The following is a 16967-nucleotide window of genomic DNA, read 5'->3' on the forward strand; positions in this document are numbered from 1 at the left end:
CTATTTTGTCTTTTCATCACATTTAAGGGGGAGGTAGATTTTCAATACTACCTCTTTTCCTATGAAATGGAATTCCAGTTTTTGGTGCCGCTCAAAAAATAAACAGGAGCGGCACAAAAAATAAACTATCACAAAGTTGATATCGAAACTATAGGGCTGTATGCCACCACCAGAACGTTCAAAGACTGGCAAATTGCTTTAAAATATTCTATTGGTAAACACAGGAAGCAGCATGTTGCCAACTGTAGATCATACAATGCAAAATAATTATTAGTGGCTATAGAAAGGAGAAGCGGGGTCCAGCAGAGGAAGAGGCATTGGTAAGAGAGGAGTGAACTGGAACCTTTCAGTCCCTTAATTTAAAATTATCCATAACAGGAGGCAGTGTTCAGAAATAGCAATATTTTTTCAACTTCTTGAGATGGCTGGGAGAAGCATCAAGACCACAAGATTAAATTACTTGTAACCAAGTTTTATATATTTATTTATATATATATGTATATATGGGTTTTTTATTATTTTTATTTTTTAAAGGGCTACCTAGTTCACTATTGAAGTGACAGAATAGCTGGATGCCAAATCCTTTGGTCCTGAGTTGGACTCTGGTCATGGTTTCTAGTTTCTGTACTGTAGTTTTCACTTAACCTTTGCAGGTGCCTGCAGACTGGGAGCGGGCATCCCTGCAGCCTGCCAGTCAAGCTAGTGCTGCCTTTAAGCAGAGCCCACAGAACGGCAACGTTTTCCACCCTTCTAGAGGATTTAGTACCGGCTCGTTGGTTGCTGATGAGGAATCACAAGAGTTTGATGATCTAATATTTGCTTTAAAGACTGGTGAGTGACTCTTTGCCTTGCTCCTCAAAGGTTATGTTGCTATTCGCCCTAACGATGTCACCATTCCATGAGATCCAATTAACAAGATCTGTTCATATAATCTGATTGCCAGTTAAAATTACGAAGTAAATTTTTTTTGCCCTTGACTGCTGTTCTATAAAAATCACTGTGCAGGCTCTCTAAAGTAACAGAAGGAGTCTGAAAAAATATGTTTTGAGTCATGATGATAAGCAGACCTACAGAAAATAGCAACAGATTGAAGGCTCTGACATTTTTTCACAAGTGCTTATGTGGCTCACTTGCTGCCTCTAAACACGGGCTGTTTTGTCTTCTTTTCAAATTGATATCTAGAGTGTATACAATGACTATCTTTATTGTATATACATATCTTTCTGAGAAACAGCATAACTTCATAAATATTGATTCTCCCACTAAGTGTAAGACAAAATATTTATATAAGATACGTTTGGACCTGAAAAATATTGTATTCTGGAAAGATAACCTAGATAGACTTCTGCCCAAACACAAGAGCCAGCTGTGAGGAGATCACTGTGCTGCTGGAGGACAGAAGCAGGCGAAGCCACTCTAGGTGTCCACACTCAAACTAAATCATAGAATCATTTCAGTTGGGAGAGACCGTCAAGATCAAGCCCAACCATAACCTAACTCTATCACTAAATCATGTCCCTGAGAACCTCATCTGTGGCATCTTCTAAACCCCTCCAGGGATGGTGACTCCACCACTGCCCTGGGCAGCCTGTTCCAATGCCCGACAGCCCTTTCCAGGAAGAAATTTCTCCTAATATCCAATCTTAAACCTTTCCTGGTGCAACTTGAGGCCATTTCCTCTTATCCTATCACATGCTACTTGAGAGGAGAGGTGAACATCCTCTATGCTCCAACCTCCTTTCAGGCAGTTGCAAACAGCTCAGCCTCCTGTTCTCCAGGCTGAGCTACACCTGCAAAACAAAACACTTGTTATCAGACTCTTCTTTATAGCCTTAGAGTTCAAGTCTTCCAAATCCCAGGCTTTGCCCTCAGTTATGTGTCGCTTTTCTGCCTTCTCACCCACTCCACCAAAGAAACTTCATGTTGTTCAAATGATGATGTAGATAGTCAGAGGTGGCCACAGGTGGCAGAAATTATGTGAAACCTGATTCAAAGATAGGTCAGCATGGGAATGTCTGAGAAGTTGACCACAAAGGCAAAGGAGCACCAGCTGGTAAGACCTGGCAGATGCTAAGCCAAGCCCATCTCCTGTAGGCACCAGATGAAATGTAAATGGAGCAGCTTGGTAGTAGGTCACCTGAATGAACTCTGGAGATATTATGAAGCTTTGCCAGAGACAGACGAGAGGTACTGGTGACATTAGTGGGTTAAGTGCTCTGGAACCTGTCATTTCAGGAGTTTGTTCCCTTTGGTGACACCAAGGAAAACAGTCAAACTGGTTGTAAGACTGGGGATGCCACTGGTGAAGGGGTAGTTTTAATCAGTATATTCATACTACTTTATCTCCTGAGGGTCTTGAAAGTAACATTCGGGGGGGAATTAACTGTTTATACCCCACATGATGTAAGAGGGATCTTACAACAGAAAGCAGAGAAATGGTTAACAGATAGTTGGATGCTGAAATATGAAACCATTCTCCTGAGCTCCCCTCACTTAGAGCTGAAAACAACGGGAGCTAGGAATCCAGCACAATTCCTATTTGGAGATGTAGCTGAATCTTCTAAACATGATTGTGTGCAGTTGATAGAATTACAGACTAAAATCAGACCTGATTTAGAAGAAGAAGAGGAATTAACAAAAGGAGAAAAGTATTTTATTGATAGGTCTTCAAGGGTGGTAGACAGGAAACGAAAATCGGGATATGCGATAGTAGATGGAAAAACTATGAGCGTTCTCGTGTCAGGATCTTTAAGCCCTGCGTGGTCGGCGCAGGCTTGTGAGCTTTTTTCTCTATATCGAGCATTAGAACTTTTAAGAGGGAAAAACGGTACCATATATACAGATTCCAAATATGCTTACAGAGTGGTGCACACATTTGGACTCAAGGGAAGGGGCTAGTACACCAAGAGTTAATAATCAGAGTGTTGCAAGCCCTGAGAGAGCCCTCAGCGATAGCAGTGGTCCATGTAAGGGGACATCAGAGAGGAACAGGGTTAAGAATTAGAGGGAATAATTTTGCCGACCAAGAAGCCAGGAAAGCAGCAGTGCTACCTTTCAGACCAGTTGTTTTACAGCCTCTGAAAGACGGATCAGAAAGTACGGGGGAGAAGTCGTTCACTCCAAAAGAAATGCGAGAATTAGAAAAGATAGAAGCACAACTTAAAAATAATAGGTGGGTATTACCAGATAATAGAGAAATGGTTCCAAAAAGTTATGCTAGGGTAATTTTACACCAGTTGCATCAGAGAACTCATTGGGGAACCCGAGCATTGGGTGATCAATTTCTTAAATATTTGGGGTGTTTTGGGATATTTGAACTAGTCAAACAAATCACCCACGGGTGCGTGACTTGTCAAAGGATAAATAAAGGAAACATGAGGAGGGCCCAAGCAGGGGGAAGAAAAACTGCGTATAGATCTTTTGAAAGGATCCAAGTGGATTATACAGAACTTCCAAAAGTGGGACGGCACAAATATCTGCTAGTTATAGTGGATCAATTAGCACACTGGGTTGAAGCCTTCCCAGCAGCAAGAGCTAATGCTCCGTTTATGGCCAAGATACTGTTAGAACAAATCATCCCCAGGTTTGAGATGATTCTGGCCATTGATTCAGATCAGGGAATGCATTTTACATCCAAAATACTAAAGGCTGTAGTATCTGCTTTAGGCATAGCCTGGGAATATCATACTCCATGGCATCCCCAGAGTTCCGGAAGGGTAGAGAGAATGAATCAGACTCTGAAACAACAACTCTCTAAACTGATGACTGAAACTCAGTTATCTTGGATAAAGTGTTTGCCTTTAGCTTTACTGAACATAAGGACAATGCCTAATTCAGACACTGGCCTTTCCTCTTATGAAATGTTGTATGGCATGCCGTTTACTCAGTGGATGCCTACATCCTCTCCTGAAATTGAAGATTTATCTTTCCAACATTATGTGATTACGGTAAACAAAAATCAAAATGAAATAAGAGAGAAAGGGATTTTAAATCAGACTCCGCCTTTAGGGTTTCCGATTCATAAAATCCAACCTGGGGATAAAGTACTAATTAAAACCTGGAAAGAAGATACTCTAACTCCACGATGGGAGGGGCCTTTTCTTGTTTTGTTAACTACAGAAACACCTGTTCGGACTGCAGAGAAAGGATGGACACACGCATCTCGAGTTAAAGGACCCTTGCTTGAAGAAAGAACCTGGAAAGTAACTCAAGAACCAGGGGAATTGAAATTGAAATTAACATGGGATCGGTGATGTAACTACTATCAGTATGGTTCATATGAATGTTCAGTATAAATGAAAATCAGAATGTTTTAATATTTAAGCATGTTAAACTAAGTTGTACATGTGATTCTCTTATCTGTATTTGATGTTTGGGTTGTAATGAACTGTGGTATAAGCATATCCATGAAGGGAAATTACCAACAGGATTGTGTAATAAGCATTTAAGAATAGAAGATAAGGAAACCAAAGCTAGGTTGAGAATTCTAGCAGTCACTGGAGGAATACAAGAAGAATAGTCAAAAATGATGGGAGGTACTTACTAAAGGTGTGGCTGGTAACTTAGAGAGTCCACCAGTGACAGGAAGAATAGAGTTCTGTGTTGTCCTGTTGCTCCTGGGGAGTGAAGGCCAAGAGTTTGGAATACGATCAAAAGTCACCACCTAACGGCAAAAACAGGAAAGTGGGGGACACTACCCTTGCTGCCGAGAAGATGATGAACTCGGCTGCCAGCTGCAACCTGGTAGGCCAGAGAGGCAGAGGGTGTAGAAACCTGGACCTGATCCTCTTGCTAGGACTGGTGACTTATTGTTCCCAACTTAGCCTGGCCAACCCCTGTACCAAATGCTATGAGGCGTGAGAATAGGACGACTGACACAATATGTTCTCAGTTATCACACTCATGTTAATTCTGGGGGTTATGACAGAACGAAATTGGAAAAATGTGAAATCCAAGGGCAGAAGTTATGGGTAGCAACTAACCTAGGGAAAGGTGGACTCGATGTAGGCTTTGTCTCCTGCCCTAGGGGAGAATAGAATATCTGTTTTACACAAGCTGGTATGTGGGGCTATTCAGATGGAGGGGGAGTGCAAGATCAGTATAAGGAGGAGTTAGTTAAGAATGCCACTCAGGAATTGAAAAGGAGGCAAGAGAAACAGAAATTGGTACCGAAAAATAGTGATTGGTATGAAGAAATAAGGAAAAAAGACAAGGGATTACAATTACCAACAGTAGGGAAAAACCTGGTTATAGATCTTATGGAAAAGATAGCCCGGGAATTAAATGTCACATCATGCTGGATATGTGGGGGGTCTCAAATGGCAGAACAGTGGCCTTGGAGAGGAGAGAGTGTAAGCCCAGAAGGATTACTGGTATGGAACAGGACTCATGTAACTCAGGAAAAAAGACCAGAAGGATGGGTATTAAGTCACTTAATAATAGGGTAGGTATGCATATCAAGGGATGATGGTAAACTGGATTTTACTGAATATGTTGGGCAAACCCCTTGTAAGTTAGTGTTACGAGTAAATTCATCAAATACCTCTATTCCTCCTACTTGGTGGCCAGGTCCACCTAATGGATATTGGTCTCGAAATTGTAGCCTGGGAAATGAAACGATATGCTGGAAGAATCAAAGCAAAGCAAATCCTTTTGAGGAAATTGGGGATTTAAGGAGATATTGGCAGAATCCTGGCTCTACCAATGTAAATGAACCATGGAAAGCTCCCGATGGATTATTTTGGATATGTGGGAATAGAGCTTATAATGAGTTAATACCTAAATGGAGAGGGTCTTGTACAATAGGGATAATTCAACCAGCATTTTTCCTTTTACCAAAGGAAAAAGGGAGTCATCTGGGGAAACCTCTGTATGAAACTTTAAACAGAGAGAAGAGGGGTTTAATAAATGTTCCCATAGGAGGAACGCAAACTTGGAAAGATGATGAATGGCCTGCAAAAAGGATAATTGAGTACTATGATCCAGCCACCTGGGCCCAAGATGGAAGCTGGGGATACCGTACCCCAATATATATGCTAAACCGAATTATCCGGTTGCAAGCAGTGGTTGAAATAATAAGCAACCGGACAGCTGAGGCACTGAATCTTACAGCAAGACAATTGTCTCAGACCAGGGCTGCAGTGTACCAAAATCGGGTAGCCTTAGGTTATCTTTTACCTGAAGAGGGGGGCGTCTGTGGGAAATGGAATACTTCTGAGTGTTGTTTGGAAATAGATGATAATGGGGAAGCTATAATGAAAATAGCAGAGGAGATAAAATGAGTTGCACATGTACCAGTACAGAAATGGAATTCTATACTTACTAGCCATTGGTGGGATAACTTATTTGGGGGAGCCTGGTGGAAGAAAATAGGGTTCATGATAGTATGTGCATTTCTGGGTTTACTGTTTGTACCATGTATGATCCCGTGCTTTATTCGGTTAATACATTCAGTAGTCCAAGGCATGCAAATCTCAGCCATGCCTATAGATCCTGAAATGGCAACAAAAGGAACAGGGTATAAATTGATGATTTTAAAAGATAACACCAAACTGGACCTAGCTGCCACTAGGCAAGTACTAGCTAACTTTGAGGCCAAAGCACGAATCAATAGGATAAAAAGAAAACGGGGGAATTGTGAAAAATGCAGTTGTGATTCGTGCTAAGATGTTTACAGATATAACCAAATGAGGCATGGTCTCTGAACCTGGAAAAAGGTGGTTAAGTTCTATGTAAAAAGTTATGAAACTTGCTTATGAAGTTATATTGACAGAGGGAACTAACATTTTAAGGGTTAACTAAACATATAATGGGTGCCTACTAACGAACTAACACTTTAAGGCTTAGCCACACAAGAAATGCTTAGTTTAGAGCTTTATGTTAAGAAGAACAGAACCCCATTGAATGCCAAGATAAGAAGTTTTACTGCACCTAGCTGTAAACTTGAGGAGACAAGATAACGAAGATTAACAGTAAAAGGGGGCGCCAGTCTGGTTTCATTCAACTTGGCAGCTTGGGTCCCAGTCAATTCAACATAATGAACCAAAGGTAAAAAGTTCACTGTGACGAAGCTGAAGGAGCCTTCATCCAAAGACCCCCAAAGACCCAAGTGGCACTGTGCAGGCGCAACAGGGGAGCGTCTATGGAAATGCTTCTCTGAGACTCATTTTAATCAGAAGCGGGGAAAGGTTATGAATATGTACAGGCGTTCCTGGGGTCATTATGAATATGTAATACCTTACTGTATTTAAGCACACTTCTTATTGTTTAAAGGTGTGCGTGTTGGGCGGAGCGAATCCCCCGTGCACCTAGCGCTGTTTTGCTTATGCTCTAATGAACACGTGTTTAAGGAATACAAGGAATTGGATTAAACGTTGTTTATCCATAGAAAAAGCGTAAGTTATTTATTTTACTCTGCAACACAGGTGGCTTCACAACGCTCACACCCCTTGCACGTTAAAGCCACGGCAGCTTCTGCTGTAGTTATTGCCGTTCCAGTGCATAGTCAAAACCAAGGCTAAGCCGCATTCTTTACTTCATTTGATGAGGTTAGTTATAACCGTTTAGTTTCTCGCTGACAACACATCTGTTAATTCTTAGTTAAATACAAACTAAGCTCTCAGCTTCTAAACAATGTGTTACTTAACCTTCCGTCTCCCTCTTGTCATGCAGAAGGATCTAAAAGGCGAAAAATGTCCCCTCACCATGCAGGCGGTCAGAAAGCGTTTCCCTCACGTCAACCGGTTAATGAGGGCTACATCTTCTATAACTTCAGCGCAGCATACGTTAACTTGGCAGCTTCTCTTCAAAAGCGAGAAGAGAAAACAGGGACAGGCATCTGAAAAAACAAGGCAGAGAAACAGCAGCTGGGAACATCGTGTCACTTACACATGCACGTACCACCACCTCCCAAAAGGGGGGGGGGGCTCCCCTAGGAAAACAAAGCGGGGGCAGCGCCCCAAACAGCCGCAGCCCCCGGCCCACAGCCCGGCAGCTGCCCCCCAGCACGGCAATGCTGCCGGCCAGCCTGAGAAGGGAGCTGTTCGTGCCGGCCAATATCGATACCCCCCCCTTTTCCAGGCACTTTGGAGAACTCTATCGGCCAGTGTTGCCCTGGTACATTTCCCTTGTCCAGTTGCTCTTGTCTGTACCCTGTATACAGTATTAAGGTGGTTTTCTAGACACATTTCACATTGCCGGGTCACTTGTTCGCAAAGAGTTTATAAATTCGCTCTTACCTTTTCATCTAATCTCGATAGAGCGCATCAGCTCCTCATGCCGCGAGGCACCGCTACCCTCCCGTCGCTGGTGACAGCTTCTTTGGACCCTAATTCTAATTTGGCTATAAATCTCCTATTCATTTCTTATCCTCTTTGTCACAGTTTCCTGATGGTAGTTAGAGGAGACAGCCACCTGGGATCAGGGACGTGGCTCCTGTATCGGTCTCTGTCCTTTCCGTGGCTGGTTTTACAGCGGCGCCTGCCAATTTATTTCCAGTTTCCTGACCAGTTTTTCCCTTCCGAGGCTCTTTGCAACGCACGGTGGCGACTTTTCTAGCAACAGCACAGCTTCCAGCAACTGGAGCATCATGTTCAATCTGCCTTCCTTGTGCTGTGAATAAACTTTATGCTTTTCAAATGGCTTCAAGGGCATGCACCATTCGAAAAACCTGCTTAGAATTAGTGCAAATATTAATCTTCTTCTCTTTGCATAATTCTAAAGCTCGCGTGAGAGTAATTTCTTCAGCTTTCTGGGCAGAAGTCCCTGCAGGTAAAGGTTTCGCTTCCGTTACCCGCTGGGCAGCCGTCACCGCACGCCCGGCTTCGCGTACCCCTGGCTTTACGCAAAGCCGCTTCCGTCAGCGACCCAGGAGCCTTCGGCATCCTCCAGCGGCCGGTCCCTTCAAGCCGCTTCTGCTGTTGCCAAGCACTCGTGGGCCACCGACTGCAAGACGGATCCGCTGAGGAAAGAAGCCGCACCGACAACGTTAGCAGTAGCAATATTTACACCATTAAACGTTCTATGGAGGCACCGAGGGAGGGATGTTGTTTGCACACAAACGGGGACCTGACCCCGTCGGGGGGACGGACACTGACACGCAGAGACCTGACTGCGAACCCTGTGGGTCAAACAGCGTCTCTGCCCCCCGGCAGCTTCTCTTCAAAAGCGAGTAGAGAAAACAGGGACAGGCATCTGAAAAAACAAGGCAGAGAACAAAGCGGCGGCGGGGACAGAGGAAAAGAGGCCGGAAGAGCACCGAGGAACAGGGCAGAGGAAGGGTTAGGTTTAGACACAAGGGCTAACAAGCCCTAGGGGTGGCCCGTGCTTCAGGAATTCGCTGGACCTGTTAGTGTCTGCTGTATGACGTTCTCAGCTGACACCTGGGAAGTTAAAATACCCGCAAGGACAAGAGCAGCTGGTCTAGATATATCCCTTAATTCCTTACAGGATAATTCATCGGTGTTGTTGTCCTGGCTGGGTGGTCGACAGCAGACCCGCACAACATCTGCTTTATTCGCTTTCCCCTCACTCCTTACCCCAGGCTCCCAACTGTTGTGGTCAGCGGCAAGCACCGTGCCACCCGCCCCCACCCTGCGTGCAGCGCCAACCGCCAGCTCGCCCGCCCTGCCGGCCCCGAGTGGCCTGTAACACCCCCCATGGCGCGCCGGCCACGGGATGCAGCCCCCCAGGCCTCGCTCGTGCCAGCGACGCTGTAACTCTGGGACTGGGCCTGAGCTGCTCAGGCCTCCTGTTCACTCCTTACGCTGCGTGCAGCAGCACAGAGACGCTGGAGCTGTGCACCCATGTGCCCAGCACGCCAGAACGGACTGGAAGACCCCGCCAGCACAGCGCCCCTGCAGCAACAGCGTGCTGTCCTGTGGCTCATCACCGGCAAGCCTGGTTTGCTTTCCTTCCCCCTTCAAATCTAGTTCAAAGCTCCTCCAACGCGCCCTGCTAACTCCTGTGCAAACACTCCTTTCTCCCTCTGAGCCAGGGGCGCCCCATCTGCTGCCAGCAGCCTGGGGGCGTGTATCGCCATCACAACACCCCAAATTCTGCTGCTGACATCAGCCACGGAGCCAGGGATTGATCAGCTGGGTCCTGCTTCTTCCAACACCATTCCCTGCAACTACAAGGATAGAGGAAAACACAACCTGTGCTCCCGAACCCTCAACCAGTGGTCCCAAGGCCCTGAAGTCTCCTTTGATCGCCCATGGACTTATTATTGCAACTTCATTGCTGCCTACCTGAAAAAGCAAGAATGGCTCTGAGCACCATACCGGGTAGGAAGTATTCTTGTAACATTTTCGGCCCGGGCCCACGGGGGCAGCAGACTTCCCTAAGAAGTGGGTCTGCTCAGCATATTGGGCCTTCTGTTCCCCTCAGAGCAAAGTCTCCTATGACAATGACCCATCTTTTTTTCCTGTTGAAAGTGGTTTTGACTCTGAACGGTCACGGGGAAATCTTATCAACGTGTAAAATGCCTGATGGGAGAGCAGAAAGAAGACGGAGACAGAATGTTCTCAGCAGCGGCCAGCAACAGGGCAGGAGGCAATGGGCACAAACTGAAATACGAAAGAAACCCACTTACACACCAAAACCCCTCATGTTTTACCACAAGGGCAGTCGAGCGCTGGTATAGGTTGCCCAAAAAGGTTGTGGAGTCTCCACTGTAGAAATGATCAAAACTCAACTGGACAATATCCTGAGCCACCTGTTCTGGTTACACCTGCTTTAAGCAAGGGTGCTGGACTAGATGATCTCCAGATGTCCCTTCCAGCCCCAGCTGCTCTGAGAACACTGCATTTCAGTAAAGAGCAAGGTGTTCAGAGGTCAGCTCTAACTCAAACCGCCAAGGAGCACGACAACCCCGCCAACGCCACCTGCTTCAAGAGGGCACTACCACTGCACACCCGCCGCCACGGGCACCCCCGCGGTGGAGGCACCGTCTCCCCGGGCCCACTCGGCTCTTACCGCGGCGCAGGACAGCGTCTCGGCGCGCAGGAAGTGCCAGTCCCCCAGCACGGGCTCCACCGCAGAGCGGCCGCCGTACACAAACAGGAACCGCTCGCCTGCAGGCAAAGACAACCGGGTGCGGGAAGTTATAACCTGGCACGCCACAAAGGCAAAAACCTCTGTTTGCATACAGAAATTAATGCAGTCGGGCAGAAGTTTTATATTAGGACACCACGCAAACTGACAAACATCTCCAGATTTTAGCAATAAATTGTTTCATAGATACAAGAATTACTCTTGTATCTAAATCTTTTATAAGATGCACGGAAGACCAAGTATCTTCAGGAAGAAGCTGTATTCTTCAATTCCTGGTCAAAAGACCCCCATAATCTCCTTATGCAGTTTCTGGATGTTTAAGGTCTGAATGGGAATCACACACTATGGCCTCAAAAGCAAAAGGAGAAAACATGTTTTTAATGGACTTAAGAAATGAATATTTATGCAACAGAAAGATTACATGTGTAGAACTAATAAAACTAGAAATAGCAATCATCACAGCAATACAATGACATGTACGTATCCCAAGAAAACAGATAAATCCTCACATGACAAGAATGTGTATTTGTTAATACAAACGGGAGATAATGATAATCTAAGTGTGTAGGAGTTCATCTGGAGAAGCCTTAAAAAGGAAGAACAAAAGGTGAAAAAGTATCATAGAATGGTTCGGGTTGGAAGAGACCTTAAAGACCACAGAACAGTTTGGATTGAAGGGACCGTCCCAGCTCCCCAGTCCCCCTGCCATGAGCAGGGACATCGTCACAGCTCAGGGTGCTCAGAGCCCCGTCCAGCCTGGCCTGGGATGTCTCCAGGGATGGTTCATTCACCACCTCTCTGCCCAACCTGGGCCAGGCTCTCACCACCCTCAGGGCAACAATTCCTTATATCCAGCCTCAATCTCTCTCCTTTAGTTTAACCCATCACCCCTTGTCCTGTCACAACAGGCTCTGCTCAAAAGTCTGTCCCCATCTTTCTTATGGGCCCCTTTTCAGTCCGGAAAGGCCGCACTAAGGTCTCCCCAGAGCTTCTGTTCTCCAGCTGAACACCCCAACTCTCTCACCTGTCCCCAGCAGAGCTGTTCCAGCCTCGGGTCATTCCTGGGGCTGCTCTGGCCCCTCTCCAGCAGCTCCATGTGTGTCTGTGCTGAGGACCCAGAGCTGGACCAGCACTGCAGGGGGTCTCACAGAGCGGGGCAGAGGGGCAGGATCCCCCAAACCTGCTGCCCACGGGGCTGGGGACGCAGCCCAGGACACGACTGGCTTCTGGGCTGCAAGTGCACGTGGCTGGGTCACGGCCAATCTCTCACCCCCAGCACCCCCAGGTCCTTCTCCGCAGGGCTGGAGCCTGGGTTGATACTGGAGCTCCCTCCATCTGCACTCTGCATTGATCCTGGTGCTTGCTCTGACACAGGTGCAGGACCCTGTACCTTGCTGAACCTCATGAGGCTCGCGTGGGCCCACTTCTCCAGCTCTCCAGGTCCCTGCGGGTGGCATCCTGTCCCTCAGGCGTGCCAGCTGCACCACGCAGCTCGGTGTCATCCGCAAACCTGCTGAGCGTGCACTCGATCCCACTGTCTCTGTCACTGAGGAAGTTATTAATATGGACCCTGACGGGACACCACTTGTCCATCCAGACACTGAGCCATTACCCACTACCCTCTGGATGTGTAATACACAAAGAGAAGCCTGTGCTGGAGACCCATGAACATCCTTCCCCATCCGTGCAGAGAACTCAGGGGATGAGAAGAACAAAAACTCAAACCCTTCCTTGGAGGTTTTGCTGATGTTTCCTCCTCCCTTTCAGCACACCAAGTGGCACTGATTGCATTACCAGGAGCTGACTGGGACTTGCAGGGATTTCCTGAGGTCCTAGTCATAAGACGGGAAGTCCCCAGGAGACACACACAAAGCAGCTTGTTCTCACTTGGCTAACAGACGACACCTCCACTAACCTGCTGTTTTCCATGTAGGTGAGCACCACCTTTGCTATGAAGAGGGTGGGGGTTTCGCTGACCAGTCCTGCTCCCTCCAGGGCTCTCTCCAGCTCACATAGCTCTGACAAATCCACTCCCAGTAACTTATAATCCTCTCCGGAAAAGGCAATGACTCCTGGGAGACAGAAACGGCACCGTGTCCCTACAGAGCCGATGCAGTACTGGGGCCAAAAAGGGCAATCGAAGAACCAGCCACACAGGCAAGCGCTCCCGAGACCGTGCACACCGACTCCATCCTCCAGGACAACTACACGACAATCCCCATCGCTAAACGAACCATTAAGGGATAACGTGAAGGAGCAACCCATTAAATGCAGATATTAAACTCCATTATTCCCAATGTAAACTTCACCCACAGAATTATCACATTTACTATAACCACACAACTTTATCATATTTCCTTTAAAAACGTTTTTATAGAACCACTACAATTCAGAATCAAATCTCAAGTGCTCTCATTCATAGACCTTTCAGCTCAGGCTAAGAAAGTACCACTGCTCTGGCAGGATCTGAATGGTTTGCCCCGCAACCATGAAGCCGTTGTCATGTTTTCATGGTTTGTTTGGCTTTTGAATGGATTTCACCTGTGTAACCTGGCGCTGAATCCTGACCGTGCACGTGTGAGTCCCCAGGACCAGTCTCACACGTCGCCATTCTTGGAAATAAGTTCCAGCTCATTATTTGCGAGCACTGTCATGGTATATTTCTGTACTCCATAAAAATACCATAAGCTATAGCTTGTCGGTCCATTTCAACCAAAACCAAATAATGAACAAAGCAAACTGCAAAGTACCTTTAGAAATCACCTACTCTATAGCTCTGTATTAGTGCAATCCAAGAATTGCACCTGTCTTGAGAACTGTCAATCTCTGCTGCTCTCAAAGGCACCCGTTACTGGAGGCAGAACAGCCTCCTTCAGAAGATCATTTCTATAACAGCTAACTTGTCTATCCCTCACTTCCTGCCCTCTGGACACAGATAACAGGGTATTCCCAACTCTTTTGACATTCCCAACTCTTTTAGTCTGAGTAACTGAAGAAGATTGGTAGGGACAGAACTCTTTGCTGCTGATATTAAAAATGTGCATGGATTCAAGAGGAAACTGAACAAGCTCGTGGCAAAGCAGCTCACTAAGACTTGTTCAGCTGCTCGCCGGAGTCAGAGACTCGTGCTCTGTAGCTGTCTTCCATCTCTATTTAAATTGATTATTACAGTCTAAATGCAGGGCTTACATATGTCCCTGCTGTATTTCATTCCACATCTTCCAGACCATTCGTGTACTTTGTCAAAATCCTGCTCTCATCCACCACTGCAACTCCTCCAGGTTCCCGCTGGTTTATTACATTTTAACCTTCTATAGCACATCACCTAGAAGACGAATGGAAACCTTGAGGGAAACCACATGCAGGAGGCGCCTCTAGTAAACCCCGTACTTTCCATTTTGCCACTGAACTGCCCCTTAGTACTTAGCATAATAATCCTTTCAGCTCTGCTTATATTCTATAGCAGTTTCATAAGGCTCATATTTTCCTTCCTTGGAGAGAAGGAAAAGTCGTCAGGTAACATAACACCTGATGTTTTACTACAGTCAAGACAGCTCAGAGTCGCGCCTTCTCTCCTACCCAAAACCACATGAACTGCAGTGTAGTTTAGGCTGGGAGGAGCCTTTGGAGGTCCTCCAGCCCAACCCCTTGCTCACAGCAGGGTCACCTGTATCAGGCTGCTCAAGGCTCTGTCCAGTCGAGCTCTGACTGTCTCCAAGGTGGGAGACTCCACCACCTTTCTAGGAAATCTGTTACCGTTTCTAACTACTCACATGGCAGGAAAACAAATCAAACCACCAAACAGCGCAACACCTGAACATTTTCATTATACGGAACTGAACTGCCCGTATTGCAACGAGCAGCCGCTGCCCGCTGAAGGCGGGCCCTGCGACCGGGAGCCGGCCCGGCTCCTCCGCACGCCGCCATCCGGCGCCCGAGGCCGCGGCATCGCCCGCTTTCTGCCGCAGCACCCCCGGGCAGGCTCCCGGCCGCCAGGGACCCAGCGCTGGCACACAGACACCGAACCGGGCCTGATGCGACCTGCTCCTAACAAACCCATTCTGCCAGCCTTGCATTTGTTATCTCACAGAGCTTACCAATCATTTCTTTTTTCCTATCTTTTTCAGAAAATGAACATGCTTTTCATCTACCACTCTGTAGTTCCTCTACCATCATATCTCACTTGTTAAAAGCTGAAACTGCATTTGCTTTTTCTAAACAGTATCTAGAAAACGTTCCACAAATACCATACCCAGCTCTTCCCCTCCAGCCTCTCCCACCAGCGCCGACAGCTCTTTGGGTGTGTTGATCAGAGCGGCTTTCTGGCGTGCCACACTTGGGAAATCCACCTCGTACACCACAGCGCCGTGCAGAAGGCCCATGTCCTTCAAACGGAAGAATAACGAGTCGAAGCCAGGGCCCAGAGACACGATCTGCAGAGAAAGTACCAGAACAAAGTTATACACAACTCTAGCAGCGTCCTGAGCATCTAGATGTGAGAAATACTCAACAACATACTTTGTAGAGCGACAAGATCAGGCAATCGTCTGCAAGAGGTAGAAGGATTTTGCGTAGTTATTGCTCCCTCCGAGGTATTTCTGCTGAAGCCGCAGGTGGCCAGCACAGCAGCGCCAGACTCCCCGCGCTCCTCTGGGAAAGGCTCCGCGCCGCCGCCGAGCACTTGCTGACGGCGCCGCTGCCGCCGGTGCTCTGGACCTGCCGGGACAAGGACGCAGCGCTGCCCTGAGCCCGCCGCGCCGGCTCTGCCGACCGACACCGCTCGGGCGCCGCCTGCGCAGACACCCGGTGGGCTCCCCGCGCGGAGGCGCGGCGCTGCCCGGCCTGCCCACCCGCGCGCTGCCCGCCGGGCCCACCCGCGCGCTGCCCGGCCTGCCCACCCGCGCGCTGCCCGGCGGGCCCACTCGCGCGCTGCCCGCCGGGCCCACTCACGGCGGCGGGGCGCGGGACGCCCGTGCGGCCGCGGCCCATCCTGCCCGCCCCGGGAGGCCGCGCCGCAGCGACGGGAAGCGCGCGCGCTCTGCCGGACGCAGGAAGTGACGCACCGCGCGCGACTCCCGGCAGGGGAGTGTCAGGGCTGGAGAGCTACCGGGGAGCGCGCCCCCAATGCCGGTCCCGGTCCCCGGGGTCCCGGCCTGGCCTGGCCGCCGATGGGCTCCCGGTCCCGGGGTCCCGGCCCGGCCGTCCCACTCCCAGAGAGGCCGCCGCGGCACCTGGCGGACCCGCGAGCGCAGTCCCGTGCTCGGGCCCGGCAGTGAGGGAGAGCCGGGAGCACGTCGCCATGGCAACGAGCAGCCTGCGCGCGGTGAGCGGAGGAGAAGCGCTGTCAGGAGCGGGAGCGGAGCTGCCCCGAGCCCGGCGGCTCTCGGGGAAGAGTGTCCGAGTCCCCGGGAGGGTGCGGACCTGCCCGGGGCAAGGTGCCCCTCCCCCCGGGGGGGTGGAGGTTCCCCAGGACAGAGTGCAGAGTTCCCTGGCGGGGTGCAGAGCTCCGTGGAGGGTGCAGAGTTCAGTGTCGGGGTGCAGAGCTCCATGTCGGGATGCAGAGCTCAGTGTCGGGGTGCAGAGCTCAGTGTCGGGGTGCAGAGCTCCGTGGAGGGTGCAGAGTTCAGTGTCGGGGTGCAGAGCTCCATGTCGGGGTGCAGAGTTCAGTGTCGGGGTGCAGAGCTCCGTGTCGGGGTGCAGAGCTCCGTGGGGGATGCAGAGCTCAGTGTTGGGGTGCAGAGCTCCATGTCGGGGTGCAGAGCTCCGTGGGGGGTGCAGAGCTCAGTGTCGGGGTGCAGAGCTCCGTGTCGGGGTGCAGAGCTCCATGGGGGGTACAGAGCTCAGTGTTGGGGTGCAGAGCTCCGTGGAGGGTGCAGAGCTCCGTGTCGGGGTGCAGAGCTCCGTGGGAGGGTGCA

General features: G+C 48.8%; 1 protein-coding gene across 6 annotated transcripts; it reads right to left on the bottom strand.

Annotated features, from left to right (window-relative positions):
- Window positions 1-287: 287 nt before the first annotated feature.
- On the bottom strand, window positions 288-16093 carry LOC308052288 (uncharacterized protein). 6 transcript variants are annotated; one of them, XM_080364370.1, is made up of 9 exons: window positions 16003-16093; window positions 15571-15768; window positions 15305-15485; window positions 10975-11072; window positions 8238-8959; window positions 7704-7837; window positions 6323-6492; window positions 4544-4663; window positions 288-1790 (listed from the first exon to the last, which is right to left on the bottom strand). In XM_080364370.1, the coding sequence occupies exons 3-5, from the start codon at window positions 15432-15434 to the stop codon at window positions 8858-8860; spliced, it is 330 nt and encodes a 109-aa protein (XP_080220496.1). In that variant the 5' UTR covers window positions 15435-15485; window positions 15571-15768; window positions 16003-16093; the 3' UTR covers window positions 288-1790; window positions 4544-4663; window positions 6323-6492; window positions 7704-7837; window positions 8238-8857. The 6 variants fall into 6 exon arrangements, with proteins under 6 accessions (XP_080220496.1, XP_080220500.1, XP_080220497.1 ...); XM_080364374.1 differs by lacking the exon at window positions 6323-6492 and having other exon boundaries at window positions 4544-4616; XM_080364371.1 differs by lacking the exon at window positions 4544-4663.
- Between the last annotated feature and the right edge of the window lie 874 nt (window positions 16094-16967).

The sequence above is a fragment of the Nesoenas mayeri genome (genome assembly GCF_963082525.1).
Source record: "Nesoenas mayeri genome assembly, contig: SCAFFOLD_59, whole genome shotgun sequence".
NCBI lineage: Eukaryota > Metazoa > Chordata > Aves > Columbiformes > Columbidae > Nesoenas > Nesoenas mayeri.

Excerpts from the sequence above, each read along its gene's own strand:
- LOC308052288 (XM_080364374.1), bottom strand. The coding sequence starts at position 15,434 with ATGGGCCTTCTGCACGGCGCTGTGGTGTACGAGGTGGATTTCCCAAGT. Across the intron at positions 11,073-15,304 it reads GGCTGGAGGGGAAGAGCTGG|GCGAGCGGTTCCTGTTTGTG; the intron begins GTATGGTATTTG and ends CTTTGCCTGCAG. Across the intron at positions 8,960-10,974 it reads AGACGCTGTCCTGCGCCGCG|CGGATCCGTCTTGCAGTCGG; the intron begins GTAAGAGCCGAG and ends TTCTTTCCTCAG.